This window comes from Hippocampus guttulatus, chromosome 20 (assembly GCF_054856545.1).
Source record: "Hippocampus guttulatus isolate MCC_2025c chromosome 20, RoL_Hgut_1.0, whole genome shotgun sequence".
NCBI lineage: Eukaryota > Metazoa > Chordata > Actinopteri > Syngnathiformes > Syngnathidae > Hippocampus > Hippocampus guttulatus.
Genome location: NC_141280.1, coordinates 1,042,937 through 1,056,475, shown reverse-complemented (window position 1 = coordinate 1,056,475; position 13,539 = coordinate 1,042,937). Strand labels below are relative to the sequence as shown.

Here is a 13,539-nt window from a genome sequence, read left to right as displayed (position 1 = left end):
GCAGTTTGGATTTGAAGGAGGCGGCAGGACCAGGCGCTTGTCGCTTCTTTCTGTGAACGCTTCTCAAACTTAACACTTTGTAGTGCCGGCGCGTTTTCACTCATCCGGTGCCCGCGCTGATGCGTACTTTCCGCCACGACAAAGTGATGGGACGGAAACGTTGACCCATTGAAATCTTCTCTTGTAAACTGCGGATTCAGCACTTTATGGGAAGCCTTCGTTGCGTTTTATTGACCTTTTCCTGGAGGAAAGGAAAACGTGGTCACACACTCCCAGACGCTCGCTTCTTGAAATTTGCCGTGCGCTTCGTACTGGTTTTGGAAAAGCGGGAATTCTGTCCGACGGGGTTTCATCTTTTCGGCCGCGCCTTCAAGCGTTTTGTGGCCCGTTTGTTCGGCAGTGTCGGCGGAGGCGCGGCAGCTGCGCGTGAGCGACGAGACCGAGCGCACCATGAAAGCGACGTGGGCGGCGGCGCCGGGCAAAGTTCTGCACTACCGCCTGAAATACGTCCCCGCCGCCGGCGGCAGGGAGGTGGTCCTCAAGGTCCCCGCGGGGGTCACCTCCAGCGTCCTGAAGAGGCTGCAACCTCTCACCTCCTACCGCGTCTCCGTCCATCCCATCTACAAACGCGGGGAAGGAAAAGCAAGGCAAGGCGTAGGAAGCACATGTACGTTGGTCCTTCCCACCCTCAGGCGAGCGTCACCGCGCGCACGCAAACATCACGACATAGCGCCGTTCGCGAAAAACGTCAACAAGCCCCTTACGCGAGCAACACGGAAACGCGACCGCTCTATCGAGGACGGGGGACAGATCGGGCTATCTTTTGCGTCAGTTGAAAATTTGTGCGCGAAAACCGAGGAGGCGCGATTCACTGAATTTTCAGGCCGGCTCTAAATCTTTTCCTGAGACTCAAAAATGTCATTGAAATCCATGAGGGGGGGGGGAAACAAAACACCTGTTAAATATGAAAATTATCCCTCCCGTCGAGGATGTGCACCGCATTGGCTAGCATGCTAACAGTAAACAAAAAAACAGGAATGCGGTACTTGTGACCGAATGCGCCTTTCAAGCTCCACCAATAGAAAAATGCAGAGTTTGAATGTTTTGCACATTTCGCATCTCCATTTGTTGCCAGCGCATTTGTTTGGATTTGCCTTTCTTTTGTCTCGTTTGACTGCGCTGTCTGCTGCCAGGTCGTCATTGCGAAGCGGAGTCTGTTCTCAATTTTGTCTTACCTGGCCGGAGCACTAAAGGTTCCATCAATAAAGAAAGAAGGAAATGAGGAATCCAAGCGATGAAATGAGCCCTTTAAAGTGATGTGCACAATGTGGACGTTTACAACTTTGTCAAATGCCCCCCCCCCCCCCGTTCCTTCCCGCAAAATCCAAATGCACTTTTCCTTCCCGCATTGAATTGTGCTGGCAGAAGTTGTTGACTCCGCCACTTCTACAGACTCGTGAGAAAAATGAACAATTCCCTTCCCGGGTGTCCTCAGATTACCTTCAAGGTTGCTAACGAGGTTGCCGTGAACATTTGTGACTCATCTCATCGAGTTTGTCAATGAGGTTGAGCACAGCCGACGCCGTTTCGACACGCCGCCAACGTAGCGAGGAACCGTCTCGTACTGACTTGTTCTCACTCAGTCCTTGTCGAGAAATGGCAACGGTGGACTCGCTCACTCTTTGAGGACGCCGCCAGCTTTACGTCTGCCGCACGCTCTCAATTAATCAAAACACGTCTTGTAAATGTAAAGACACTTGTTGGCCGCAAATGGAGTTGGGAATCCTCAACCGACTCGCTTCTCGACACGTATGTCAAAACAATACATTTTGTCGAATCAAATTCTGCTCGCCTAATGCTAACGAATAATGCGAAATGTCCGAGACCCGCCAACCAAAAATTAGCATCGGCGAACGATCCAGCGCGCAGAGCAATAGCGTGACACACTTCCTCGCTGAGCGCCCATTGGACGTCAAGTGTCTTGATGCGGCGCCAAATGCGTTCTTGTGTTCCAGTGTCGCCTTACAAGGCTCCGAGGAACCTCCAGACCTCAGAGCCCACCAGGACCAGTTTCAGGGTGTCGTGGGATCCGGCGCCCGGGGAGGTTCGGGGCTACAAGGTGACCTTCCACCCCGCGGGGGACGATATCAACCTGGACGAGTTGCGGGTGGGCCCCTTCGACAACACGGTGGTTCTGGAGGAGCTCAGGTGAGCCCATCGAAGCGTTAGCATTCGCAAGCCGACCGCTCGGAGCGGTACAGGAGACAAACTCACGAGTTCCCAGGCTGGCCGCTTTGACAAAAGCCCGCAAAAGCACTCTCTGCACCATCCAGGGCGTGCGCTCAAAGCCATGGCAACCGTCGTAAACGCCTTCGCAACCACTTGAACACCAAAGCAACCACTTTGAAAAACATAGCAACCGCTCCAGCAATCTTCCCGACCACTTCAAACAACGTCTAATCCTCTTTAAACAATGAAGCCACTGTCTCGAAGGGCATAACAATCAAGTCAAAAGTCGAAACTTGTATCTGCCACGTTGAAGCGCCCCATGAGAGCGCAAGTTGACAAAAAATTATATATATATATATGTGTGTGTGTGTGTGTGTGTGTGTGTGTGTGTGTGTGTGTGTGTCGTCAACACAGTAAGCAAAGGAGAGAACAAGCGAGACCAAAAAGGCCCAAGTAGGTCCTTATTGGACCGTTCCGTCAAGGCGCTTGTCCCACATCCAGGAAATGTTTGGCGAAAACTCTTTTTTAGCATTAGCATTAGCATGTGATGGGAATGGCCGATGTGTTTGGTGTCAGGGCCGGAACCAAATATTCCGTGGCCGTCTTTGGGATGTTCGACGGAGGCGAGAGCTCGCCCCTGGCGGGCGAGGAGAAGACCACGCTGTCCGACGCTCCCGAGCCGCCTCCGTTGGGTCCCTCTGGTAAAGATCCCCTCCCCCGCACGCTTCACACTACCGACGTGAACGCCCATTTATGGACGGGCGCCTTTGCGACATTCGGACATACCGACCGAAATTTGCTGTCCGATGCTCGTGTAAGTTCTCGTCTGGCAAATCCTCGCCACTGCGCCATCCCGACAATGTCATTTTGCGAACCTCCGCGTTAGCTCTTCGTCTATTTTTCGTGACATTTTTTTGCCATCAAGTCCCTTTCCCGAGCCGCCGTCACCTTGTTTTGTGTGTGACAAGAAAGGAGGCCGCCGGAAGGCGCTGCTGTCAACATCGCCACAGACACCGTGCACATTTAAGCTCCTCATTTTCATAGCTTTCCACGAATAATGCACTCGTAAACCGTGCCGCTTTTTTAAAATTGTTTTGTTTCTTAGCACCGCCTTGTTTTTATGTGTAATTGTCTCCCATCTTTTGCGCGGCCGCGTAAAGTGCGGCAAAATAAGGAGCTCCGAGCGGCCTTCTGGAAGGTAACTTGTTGGTAATTAATGTAGCGGCTGTCGACCGTGTTAAGTTTCTTCCCAGCGGCACACACCGGCCTTGACTTCTCCCAGATCGGTGCCAGAACTCGGCGTTGTCGGAGTCAATTAGCGTCACGGAGGAGCGCACATGATCACAATTACCGCTAATTACTGAGGGCTGTTTGGCGCACCTCGCGGCTTTTCTCCGTCAGCCTTCGCGGACGAGCAGATGTGCGCGAGGGTCCACACAAACGTCGTTTGGGAAGCGTGACCCCGCAGCCGCCGCTGCACATGTTACATATTTGGAGCGTCTTCCTCTTGTTCCTTGTGGAGAAATGTCACTCTGCTCGCCCCGACCGAGAGCGCAGCCAGGAGCTCGAAAATGTTAGCTGGCACTTAGCCTAGCAAAGGACCAAAAAAAACAAACAAACAAAAGAGAAAAAAAAAACCTCGTGCGGCATCAAAATGGCATTCAAAGCACGTCAAAGAGCAGAGCAATGAAATCATCTCAAGCGAACTCGGCACATGTTCCATATTTGGCGCGTTGATGGTGGACAAATGTCACCGTGTCGCCGTCGTGTTTTCCGACACTGGAAAAAGTCTCCCTGCTCAAAATGACGCAGGCTCTGTTAATGATGCGGAATGTGGGCTACCCCCGAGGATTCGTATGTGTGCGGCGCTTGGAAAATATTACGCCGCTGTCGGGCCCCGAGTACGCGCTCGACCCCGGGCGAGAATTTGCGCCCTAATGGGGAGCAGACGCGGGGCCGACCTGCTCCCGGAGCCGCGCGGTCTGGAGCAACCCGACCCAGTCGGGGGACCCCTCTCCTGGGAACGCCGCTACCGAGAGGCTCGTGCGCTCCGCGGCAGCGCCGTCAAACTTTTTCATCGCGCGGCCATTTAGCGACTTGACTAACGCGCTTGACTCCTTCCGTCAAGAACCTCGCAACTCACTTGACTCTCGTATCAACATTTTTTTTTATTTTTTACGTTTTACTAAAATCGCTCCTGCTACAAACTATAAATTTGAAAACGTAAATGGTGAATGTCTGCGTTTACACGCATGGTCACGGAATGAGTTGAACTCGTCCAGCGCATCTGTGCATAGAAAAATCCACGAGTTGGAGTAAATCACTTCTGTTTGAGAGTAAACAAGCAACCGGTCTTTTCTCACGGCGCAAAGTTCATCCTTTGGGAAGAAACACTCCTTCGGAAAGATTTGTTCCACTCCTCCACTCTGTGCCAAGTCGTCGTCTCGCTCGCATGGGCTCGTCATACCAGAAAAATGAGTTCGGATGAGCAAATTCAGTTCTCGAGTCGAGGCACCACCTGGACGCCGCGTAATCGGCGGAAGACTCCGGCCGCCGTTAGCGCCGCGCGAGCTCGACCTCCACATTTGCATCTGCTGCCCTCTAACTTGTCTTCGCTTGCACCCTCCAGATGTTAAAAGGCTCACCGCCGCGCGGCCGCCATTTCTCAGCCCGACAGGTTATCGGGAGCCACCAAATGAGGACGATCGCTCGGCGAGGCGGATCAGCGAAACGTCGCCGGATGTGCGGGGGGAAAAAAAAGCAAAAGTGTTGGCAGTGTGAATGATGACGTTGAGTTCTCTCTGTCTGCCGTCTGTGGTGTTTTCTTCCGCTTTTCCCACCTTGCGGCACCCGCGGCGCTTTGACGAGCGGCCGGCTTTGCCGGGCCGGCGCTCAGCCGTCTCTTTTGCCCTTGTCGTCGCCGCCGCCGCAGACGCCCAGTGCAAGACCTCCGCCAAGGCCGACATCGTGCTGCTGGTGGACGGCTCCTGGAGCATCGGCCGCATGAACTTCAAAACCATTCGCAACTTCATCAGCCGCATGGTCGGCGTCTTCGACGTCGGCCCGGATAAAATCCAGATCGGTAATTCCAGTTCCGACTCCGCATGCTTGGTGAAGGGCGCAGAGTTCAGCGCCGCTCACTGATTGGCTGCAGGTCTGGCTCAGTACAGCGGCGACCCCAAGACCGAGTGGCACCTGAACGCCCACGCCACCAAAGCCTCCCTGCTGGACGCCATCGCCAACCTGCCCTACAAAGGAGGCAACACCATGACAGGTGACTGACGCAGCACCTCGCTTCTGGGTCGGAATCCGGCCCTCGGGCCTTCTTGCCCTTGTTTCTCCAGCCAAGAAATGTTGGCAACGGGAAACAGTTGAACTTTATCTGTGGTTCATCAGAGACGCCAGTTTGGTTCACGCCAAAAACCCCGGTTAGAGGAGGGGGGGTGCGCACTTATGCAACCACCTTGTCTCACTGTTCCGAATGCTCCTTAGGACAGCGTATTCAGTACCTGAGAGCATTTCAGACTTGAGAAGGAGGATTTAGTACTTGATAGCGAGCGGAAGTGAGTGTGTGGCGCTTGAGAGAGTAACTCGAGTATCGGCTAATCCGGTCGCCGTGTGTTGCCGCAGGCATGGCGCTGAGTTACATCCTGCAGAACAATTTCAAAGCCAACGTGGGAATGCGAGAAGAGGCGCGCAAGATCGGCATCCTCATCACCGACGGAAAGTCTCAGGACGAAATCGTCATCAACTCGCAGAACCTGAGGGACAGCGGCATCGAGCTGTTCGCCATCGGTCAGTTGCGAGGAGATTTGCGTGCGAGACTGTCGAAAAGCCGGCATCAAGCAAAGTTGTTGCGCGGTTTTACAGGTGTGAAGAACGCGGACGAGAACGAGCTGCGCTCCATCGCCTCCGACCCGGACGAGATTCACATGTACAACGTCAACGACTTCAAGTTCCTGCTGGACATTGTGGACGACCTCAGCGTCAACCTGTGCAACAGCGTCAAGGGCCCAGGTGGGAAAAACAAATGGCAACTTTTGCTCCCAAATTTAATTCACATTCTTTGCTTTTGGCCCAGGTTGAAAGAAGGCGGCCGGGCTCGTCTTGTTTGTTGAAGACACTTCTTTTTATTTTTTGTTTGTTGCGAGTCAGATTTACTAATTACGAGTCCTGCAGCTCAGGTGGAAACTTCCCAAAGTTTTCCTCTTATGGAAATTTTCAAGACTGACAACATCACGTTTTTCTGCCCCAATTTTATTGCGGCTTTTAAAGGCCCCATGGGGCTGTTAGTCCTTGCGCCATCAATTCACTTGATCACTTTTTGCTTCACTTCCAATCAAACTGACAACAATTGCGGATAACGCAACACTTTGGGCATCGGTACAAGTACACATTTTGCGTTAAAAAAAAAAAAAAAAAAAAAACTCTCCGAAAAGTCAAAGTACGGATTCCGTTTGGGGTGGGACAATTAATCGATCGATTGAGTGTCAATTTGAAATCATGTCCTATTTTGGAATGAAGGGGATGAGATGAAACGTCCCTCAGAAAATCAGCAAAAATGTTGACCATTGCAAAATAAAAGCAGATGTTTGCAAATGTCTTCTTTTGAAAAAGGTCATCGGTTTGCCTCCGTGGAGGACGATTTGCTGTTGAGAGGCTGAAATTCAGTTTGGTTTCAAACAAGGTCTGCAAATGATCAATGGAAAATAGCTGTCGACTAATTTGATGATCGATTCGATGTTGCGCTTGTAAAATGGATATCGGACGGTGTAACAGTAACAAAGTATTTGTATTTTGCTACTCGCCCCCACTGATGACAACAAAAGCCATTTGTTGGATGGTGTCTGCCGCACGTGCAGCTGCAAAAACAGATTGCGATTCTCGCAATGGAACATTCCACCCAACCCGAGTAAATCACTTTTAAGAGCGCAAAGATAGAGGTGCTGGTGGCGATGTCAGATTTGTGGACGCCCGGACGAGTCTTGTCATGTTGCGTTGACGCCGCTGTGCTACCCCCCCACTGACCCCCCCCCCCCCCCGTAGGCGAACCGCTGCAGGCGCCCACCGACCTGGCCACCTCCGAGGTCACCCACCGCTCCTTCCGCGCTAGCTGGACCGCGCCGCAAACGCCCGTGGAGAGATTCCGCCTGGTCTACGTCCGGGCGGACGGAGAAGGACCCGCCCGCGAGGTACGCAGACGTCGCACGAAACGTGATTGTTATTTTCATTTTCCCGTCAGTGGGGTGATCTCTCCTTGCCAGCAGCTTCTCAAAATCTCCACACTGTCCTCCTTCGCTTTCTTCCTTGACAATTGCGCCATGTTTTTATGGTTCGGCTGCCTCCGCCAAAGTATTTTGGACGGAAGATGGAAGATTCAAGCCTAGACACACCGCGTCGGACAGGCCCAAAAATGACATGTACTCGCACCCAAAAAGCTCACACGACAACAAACCTTTTGCCGCGCACACGGAGAGAAGGCATGCGCGTTCGTTTTGTTGCGCATGAGTTGTAAATGTTTGGAAGCCGTGCGCCGCTTGACGGTCTGGCTCTCGGCGGGCTTGCCGTCGCGCTCGGCGTCGGAGCGCCCGTCCCGTCTGACTGGCGGCCGGCTCTTCGAGCGGTGTCCCCCCCCCCCCCGCCCCGCTGTGTACGTTTGAGCCGCAAAGCACTCGACCTCTACCGTTTTGACGTGCCGCCTGCTTTTTGTGAACTTTTTCTCTCCTGAGATTTACAAGCGACCACGGCAGAGTTTATTTGCAAACGGCGGCGGCGACAAGAGATTTATTCCGCCGACTTCTGGCTGCGATGCGTCCAACTTGGGGCTGTCAGAATGCTCCGTTCGAACGCGTTTCACCCGTCAGACAGCCAGAGCAATAAAAAGCCTCATTCTTAGGTCGGAGAGGAGTCTTTTTTTTTTTTTTTTCTTCTTCTGGCTTTTAGCGCCTCATGCGGCATGACTCAATGGCTGGAAAATGGAAGCCTCATTTCAAGTCAGCTGCACGTGAGACACGGGTGGCCGCTCTCAAGATGCTCGGGCCTCTTCCAATAGCTCACTTGATTCTCTCTCACTTTCGCATGCCATGCAGTCCATTCGAAGCAGTCTCATCATGGCTGAAACTAAAGTTGGATGGTTTTCTTCTGGTTTCACGTGGCGCCGTTTTTTCTTTCTGAAAACAAGCTGTAGCATTTTGGGACAGGAATCGACGAGCGGCATTTCACATTGACAAAAAAATATCAAGTCGGTTGAGTCACGAAGGATATGAAGCCACGGCAACGCTGCCGATGCAAGCTTGATAAGTACTGTTTTCATTTTATTTACAATCTGTCGTCCGTGAACCAATTATTTCATGAGACCTAAGCAATTAAAAATCCATTTCGTTTCATCCATTTTTGTCAAAACAAAAGCAACCCCCCGAAAGGTCTTGACGATGCCATTGTTGGGTGGGGCGCCCGCCTGCGAAAACAAAGGCCAACAACGTGTCTCATTAAGAGCAATTCCTTTTTTTGCGTGTGCTGTTGCTTGACAGTTGCGAGTGTTTATTTGCGTCCAGCAATCAGCACACGGGGGGGGGGGGGGGGGGTGTCCCATCACAGATGTTTTGATCGTTGGATCATTTCCTGTGCACGGCATCGGCTGTTAGATGCTGCGACGAGGCAGGAAGTTCTTATTTGGACAACAAACGCATGCCGCTGACCGCGGGTGGCCAAAGGACTCGCGCACACGAGTATGGATCCAACCACATACGTCGGCACTCCGAAAAAGTGACCTCAACGTTGGCTCCGGGGGCCCTTTAATGACAACGTTGGCTGTTGGAGTCGAGTCAAGTCACTGACGGGGTTGTGCTTTCCTCGTGGCAGATGCTGCTGGACGGCTCGGTGACGTCGACGGTGTTGGACGATCTGAGCCCGCTGACGCAATACGTGCTGAGCGTCTACTCGCTGCTGGGCGACGGCGGCAGCGAGCCGCTCGTGGGCCGCGAGACCACCTGTAAGAAGTGGCCGTCTCCTCCCCTATCGCGGCTTGCGCTTTCCCGCTGTGAAAGTTGAGCTTGAAAGAATGGTTTTAACGAGGTTTCTGCCATTTCTCCGCCGCCGTCGACTTTGATGGACTCGTTGCCTCGGCCGCCAAACATTCTTGCTTTTAGCGCGTCGAGCTAGCGTCTGATCTGAGGCGGTCGACTGTCACGTAAAGCTGAGTGGGAACTTCAAGCTGACTTTCATGGAAAGATGCGCAAAGTGCTTTTATGGCTTCGGGGTTTGCGCTGGCTTCAATTTAGAGGCGGGGTGGAACCGTGCCCGTCGTGCACTCACGCTGGCTCAGACCGGCACTACTCCATGCAGAGCATTTACACGCATTTAGCCGTGCTAACATGCTCAGCATGTAGGCTCCGTCTTCGATATTTTATTTAAAGATAAACAACAAAGCTTCATCCAAATTCCATCCATTTTCTTATCTGAGGTCGGGCCGCAACTCCGCTCGAATTGACGTTACTCAAATTTGTTGGGAGTTTTCAATCAAATTTAAGAGCAACTATTTTTTTAAATTGGTGGACTCATTGATAAAAGAAACGATTCTAAAAGCATGCTGGATTCTCATGCGCTCCTTGGAAAAGCTCGGAGACGTTGGCGCCGGAGGCGGGCTCACAATTGACACCCCGGGCCTTCTTTGACAGTCTTTTCTCTGCGGTTTCAGTGCCGCTGCCGGCCGTCTCGTCCATCGACGTCTACGATGAGACCCTGAGCACCATGAGGGTCCGCTGGCAGCCGGTCGACGGAGCCAGCGGCTACATCGTGCTCTACCGATCCATCAACGGCACCGAGCCTCAGCTGGACAAAGAGGTAACGAACGCGGCGCACGCAAGGCCGCGGCGGCTCGGACGAACGCAACGCCGTGAAAAGACTCGCCGGCCGTCTGTTGGCAGGTGCGCGTGCGAGCCGACGTGAGCGACATTCAGTTGGCGCAGCTGCTCCCCAACACGGCGTATTCCATCTCGGTCTTGGCTCAGTACGGGGAAGCCATCAGCCAGCCGATGAAGTCCGTGGGAGTCACGTGTAAGTGCACGCACTCCACACTTAGGAACTAAATTGGTTGCAGGCGGCATGTGCACGTCACAAGGAAGTTACTCTGGCAGTGAACTTAACACTGGCCTGGCCTGAACAGAGTCCTGACCTGAAACCCGCGACAACACCCTCGGGAGGAATTGCGAGCCAGGTCTCTCTCTTTTTGTGGAATTTTCTCCGAGACCTTCAAAGGGCTCTCAAGTCCTGCCTGACAAATCAAGAAGTGACTTTGGGTCACCGCCGCCAGTCAACTCGCATGATTTGTTTGGCAGGGTTTTCTCGCCGGATGCCCCCCCCCCTGACGTAACGCACCATTTTTGTCCGGGCTCGGGACCAAAGCCTCCCCAACGGATCAGTTCAAGAACTGAAGTCCATCTGCCCACACTGATCTTCCCACCAAAAGTGTTCCCGATGTGCTATTTAAGTCCAGGTTTTTGGACCTAGAGAAGTGAGAAAACCCCTCCAGATTTTGGCCCGCGGCAGTTGATTGGTGGATATTTTGAACGAAAACCCTGTCAGCCAGTCAGAGAAGGGCTTTCCTCGGGTGGAAGAACCGAAAGCCGAGCTGCGAAGTGGTGACCCATGGCAGCCGCAACCGCACGAATGGCTTGTCACTTGAATTCGCATGTAAAGAAGTGCCACATTTGATAAAGAGGTGGAAAAAAAAAAGCACAAAAGGAAACATTTCTGGGGGTGGTTCAGTGGAAAATCGTGCTTCTCTATTTCAAAGCAAAAACAAAAAGGTATATTTTTGGCAGCTTGCTGGTGCTTTCTTGAAAGAATGTTCCGCATGTTCCAAATTGTGCCACGGTGTGTCAACTCCTGAGCGGAGTCCTCCCACCTCTGCTCTTGATTTTGCAAATCAAGCCCAGATGACGTTTGCGCCGTCACCTCAGCAGTGAGCGCGGCAGGGTTGGGCTCGCTCGCAAAATGGATTCGCGGAGCCTTCGTGACATTCCACTCGGCTCACTCTGTGACTTTCGACGACTGTGACAAAAAAATAATGTCATCCTGACGGCCGTGATGCCTGCTCGGGTTCCCCCTAGTGGCCATGCCGCCCGCCGGCGCCCTGAGAATCAGCGGCGTGACTCACAGCAGCATGAGGCTCAACTGGGACGCGGCGCCCGGCCTGGTGCGCAAGTACATCATCACCTACAAGCCCGAGGGCGCCGAGGCCAAAGAGGTGAGAGCGCCGTTTCCTCCCCTTCCCGCTCGTCGTACTTTAGTCGCTCTCGCCCGTTTGACACCTCCTGTGCCGTCGTTGCAAAAGACGGGCACGGCGGTGGTGCCGAGCGCCCTTTTCTGAAGGCGCCGGCTTGCCCGCGTCTTCAAAATGAGGTGCGGAGATGAAGGCCGCACGCCGCGTCGGATTTGCATCGGTCACCACAATTGAGCCTGAAATGTTGCCTGTAAAAATAACCCTCCCCGCCCCCCCCCATGGAGGGGGATTGCTTTATGACACTGAGTGTTTGAGAGTTTTCAGTGGAAGAGTTGGGGAGAGGAATGCGTAATTAGCTGAGGTGGTTCTTTCGTGGACAAGGTAGCTGTTACGGTTGTTCGGAAGGAAGGAAGGAAGGCAGGCGATTGCATCCGATTAAGTTGCGGAAAAGTGGAGAGGTGCGACGAGAGAGGCCGCCGGGGGGGCCCTCTCCTCCCCCGCCTCCCGTTATCCGGCTGCCACTCTGTCCTCATTATTCCTCCTCCTCAAAGCGTCTGGGATGAATCACGAGGCACCAGACTTTTCCAGTCAGCCGTGATGGATGACACGAAGCAGCCCCGCTCGCTCGCTCGCTCGCTCGCTCTCTCGCTCGCTCGTCTCCGCCGCCGCGTCCGCGACGGACCTCGGGCCAACTTTTGCCGTCTGCCCACGCTCAGTGCCGTACGTTGGCCTCCCGCCGGAATGGAAAAAGCCTTCCGTGCATCAAATGTGCTTTCACCTCCACCAAGTGTCAAATATGCTCCGGCTCCGTTAAGAACATCATCCTCGTGCCAGAAGCTTTACGCACTCCATCTGCAAAACTTGCTTGCCACTATTACACCGCGCCACACACACGCATAGAACTCTAAAAATAAAAATCCATATATCATTTCATATATCTGCCATGGATCGAAGCCCAACCCAACCGCAATCATGAAATAATTGACGCTCATTCGAACTGAAAAAAAAATGCAGGAGTAAGCAAGTGTTTCCACAAAAATTGGGCTCTCAGTTCCCCTGCAAAAAATGAGAATAAATCCCAAATTTGCAAATGCGGAAGCGCAAACGTGAAGGCGTCATCTGTAAGAGCAAAAGTCAAGTAAGCCTAATGCGAACATAAAATGCGACGGAGCAAAGATGGGCTACCAGATATCAGCCTCACTGGTACAATACTTGCAAACCTAAAAAAAAAAAAAGAGTTGCTTTCCTCAAACGCACGCACGTGGCGCAGCAACACATACAAAGCCATCATGCGGCAATGCTCACGGCCTCGTCTTTTCTGCCCCGCGGGAAGAACTACTTTGACTTGATTGTGGGAAGCCTCCGGGGCTCCTTCTTCTTGGCCTTTGTTGCGCTGCGCCGTTTCCAACGGGGCTCGGTGCTGCCGCTCGGCTTGTTGTGGCCCAACGTGGTACTACACCAAAGCTGGCCAACTCTAAATTCCGACTTGGCCGCGTTCGGGTTGGCCGCGTGACTCGTAGCTATTAGCGCGTCATTGTCATGACTGCGTGTTTGAAAATGTTCCGACAACAGATGGAAGTCCTCGGCGATGTCACCAGTCTGGACGTGCCGGGGCTCACCTCCCAGACGGAATACGACGTGGCCGTGACCCCCGTGTACGACGAGGGTCCCGGGAACCCCATGCTCGGAATGGCAGTCACAGGTCTGCCGTACTTTTCCACACTTTTTTTGTTTTCTGATATTCACTGACGAATTCGATGAGGAATGTTCCTTTTTCCAGCGGCTTTAACGAGCCGTCTTCAAGGAGTTAACGTCACGTGCGCTCCTCCTGCTTTCTGTCAACAGATGTAGTTCCTGCTCCCAAAAATCTCAGGTTCTCCAACGTGGACCTGACCTCCTTCAGGGCCACGTGGGAGCACGGAGCGCCCGATGTGTCGCTCTACCGCATCGGCTGGGCCAAGAAAGGAGACGGCGACTTCCAGTCTGTAAGCTGCAAACACTCCCTCTCGCACACGCACGACAGACGTAGTGGTATGGGTACAGTCATCCCCCATTTATGGAGGGGTGATACGTTCCAGACTCATCCG

At 53.1% G+C, this 13,539-nt stretch overlaps 1 protein-coding gene across 2 annotated transcripts in view; it reads left to right on the top strand.

Moving 5' to 3' along the window:
- Nucleotides 1–13,539, top strand: part of LOC147187381 (collagen alpha-1(XII) chain-like) — a 56,452-nt gene that overhangs the window by 17,338 nt on the left and 25,575 nt on the right. For both annotated transcript variants that reach the window (XM_086101168.1, XM_086101167.1), the window contains exons 14-27: nt 401–667; nt 2,016–2,208; nt 2,806–2,930; nt 5,162–5,311; nt 5,384–5,503; nt 5,860–6,024; nt 6,100–6,246; nt 7,276–7,421; nt 9,091–9,220; nt 9,926–10,071; nt 10,155–10,284; nt 11,340–11,476; nt 13,025–13,154; nt 13,298–13,437. In XM_086101168.1, coding sequence (XP_085957294.1) covers nt 401–667; nt 2,016–2,208; nt 2,806–2,930; nt 5,162–5,311; nt 5,384–5,503; nt 5,860–6,024; nt 6,100–6,246; nt 7,276–7,421; nt 9,091–9,220; nt 9,926–10,071; nt 10,155–10,284; nt 11,340–11,476; nt 13,025–13,154; nt 13,298–13,437 — 2,126 coding nt within the window. The remainder of the gene's footprint in view (nt 1–400; nt 668–2,015; nt 2,209–2,805; nt 2,931–5,161; nt 5,312–5,383; nt 5,504–5,859; nt 6,025–6,099; nt 6,247–7,275; nt 7,422–9,090; nt 9,221–9,925; nt 10,072–10,154; nt 10,285–11,339; nt 11,477–13,024; nt 13,155–13,297; nt 13,438–13,539) is intronic.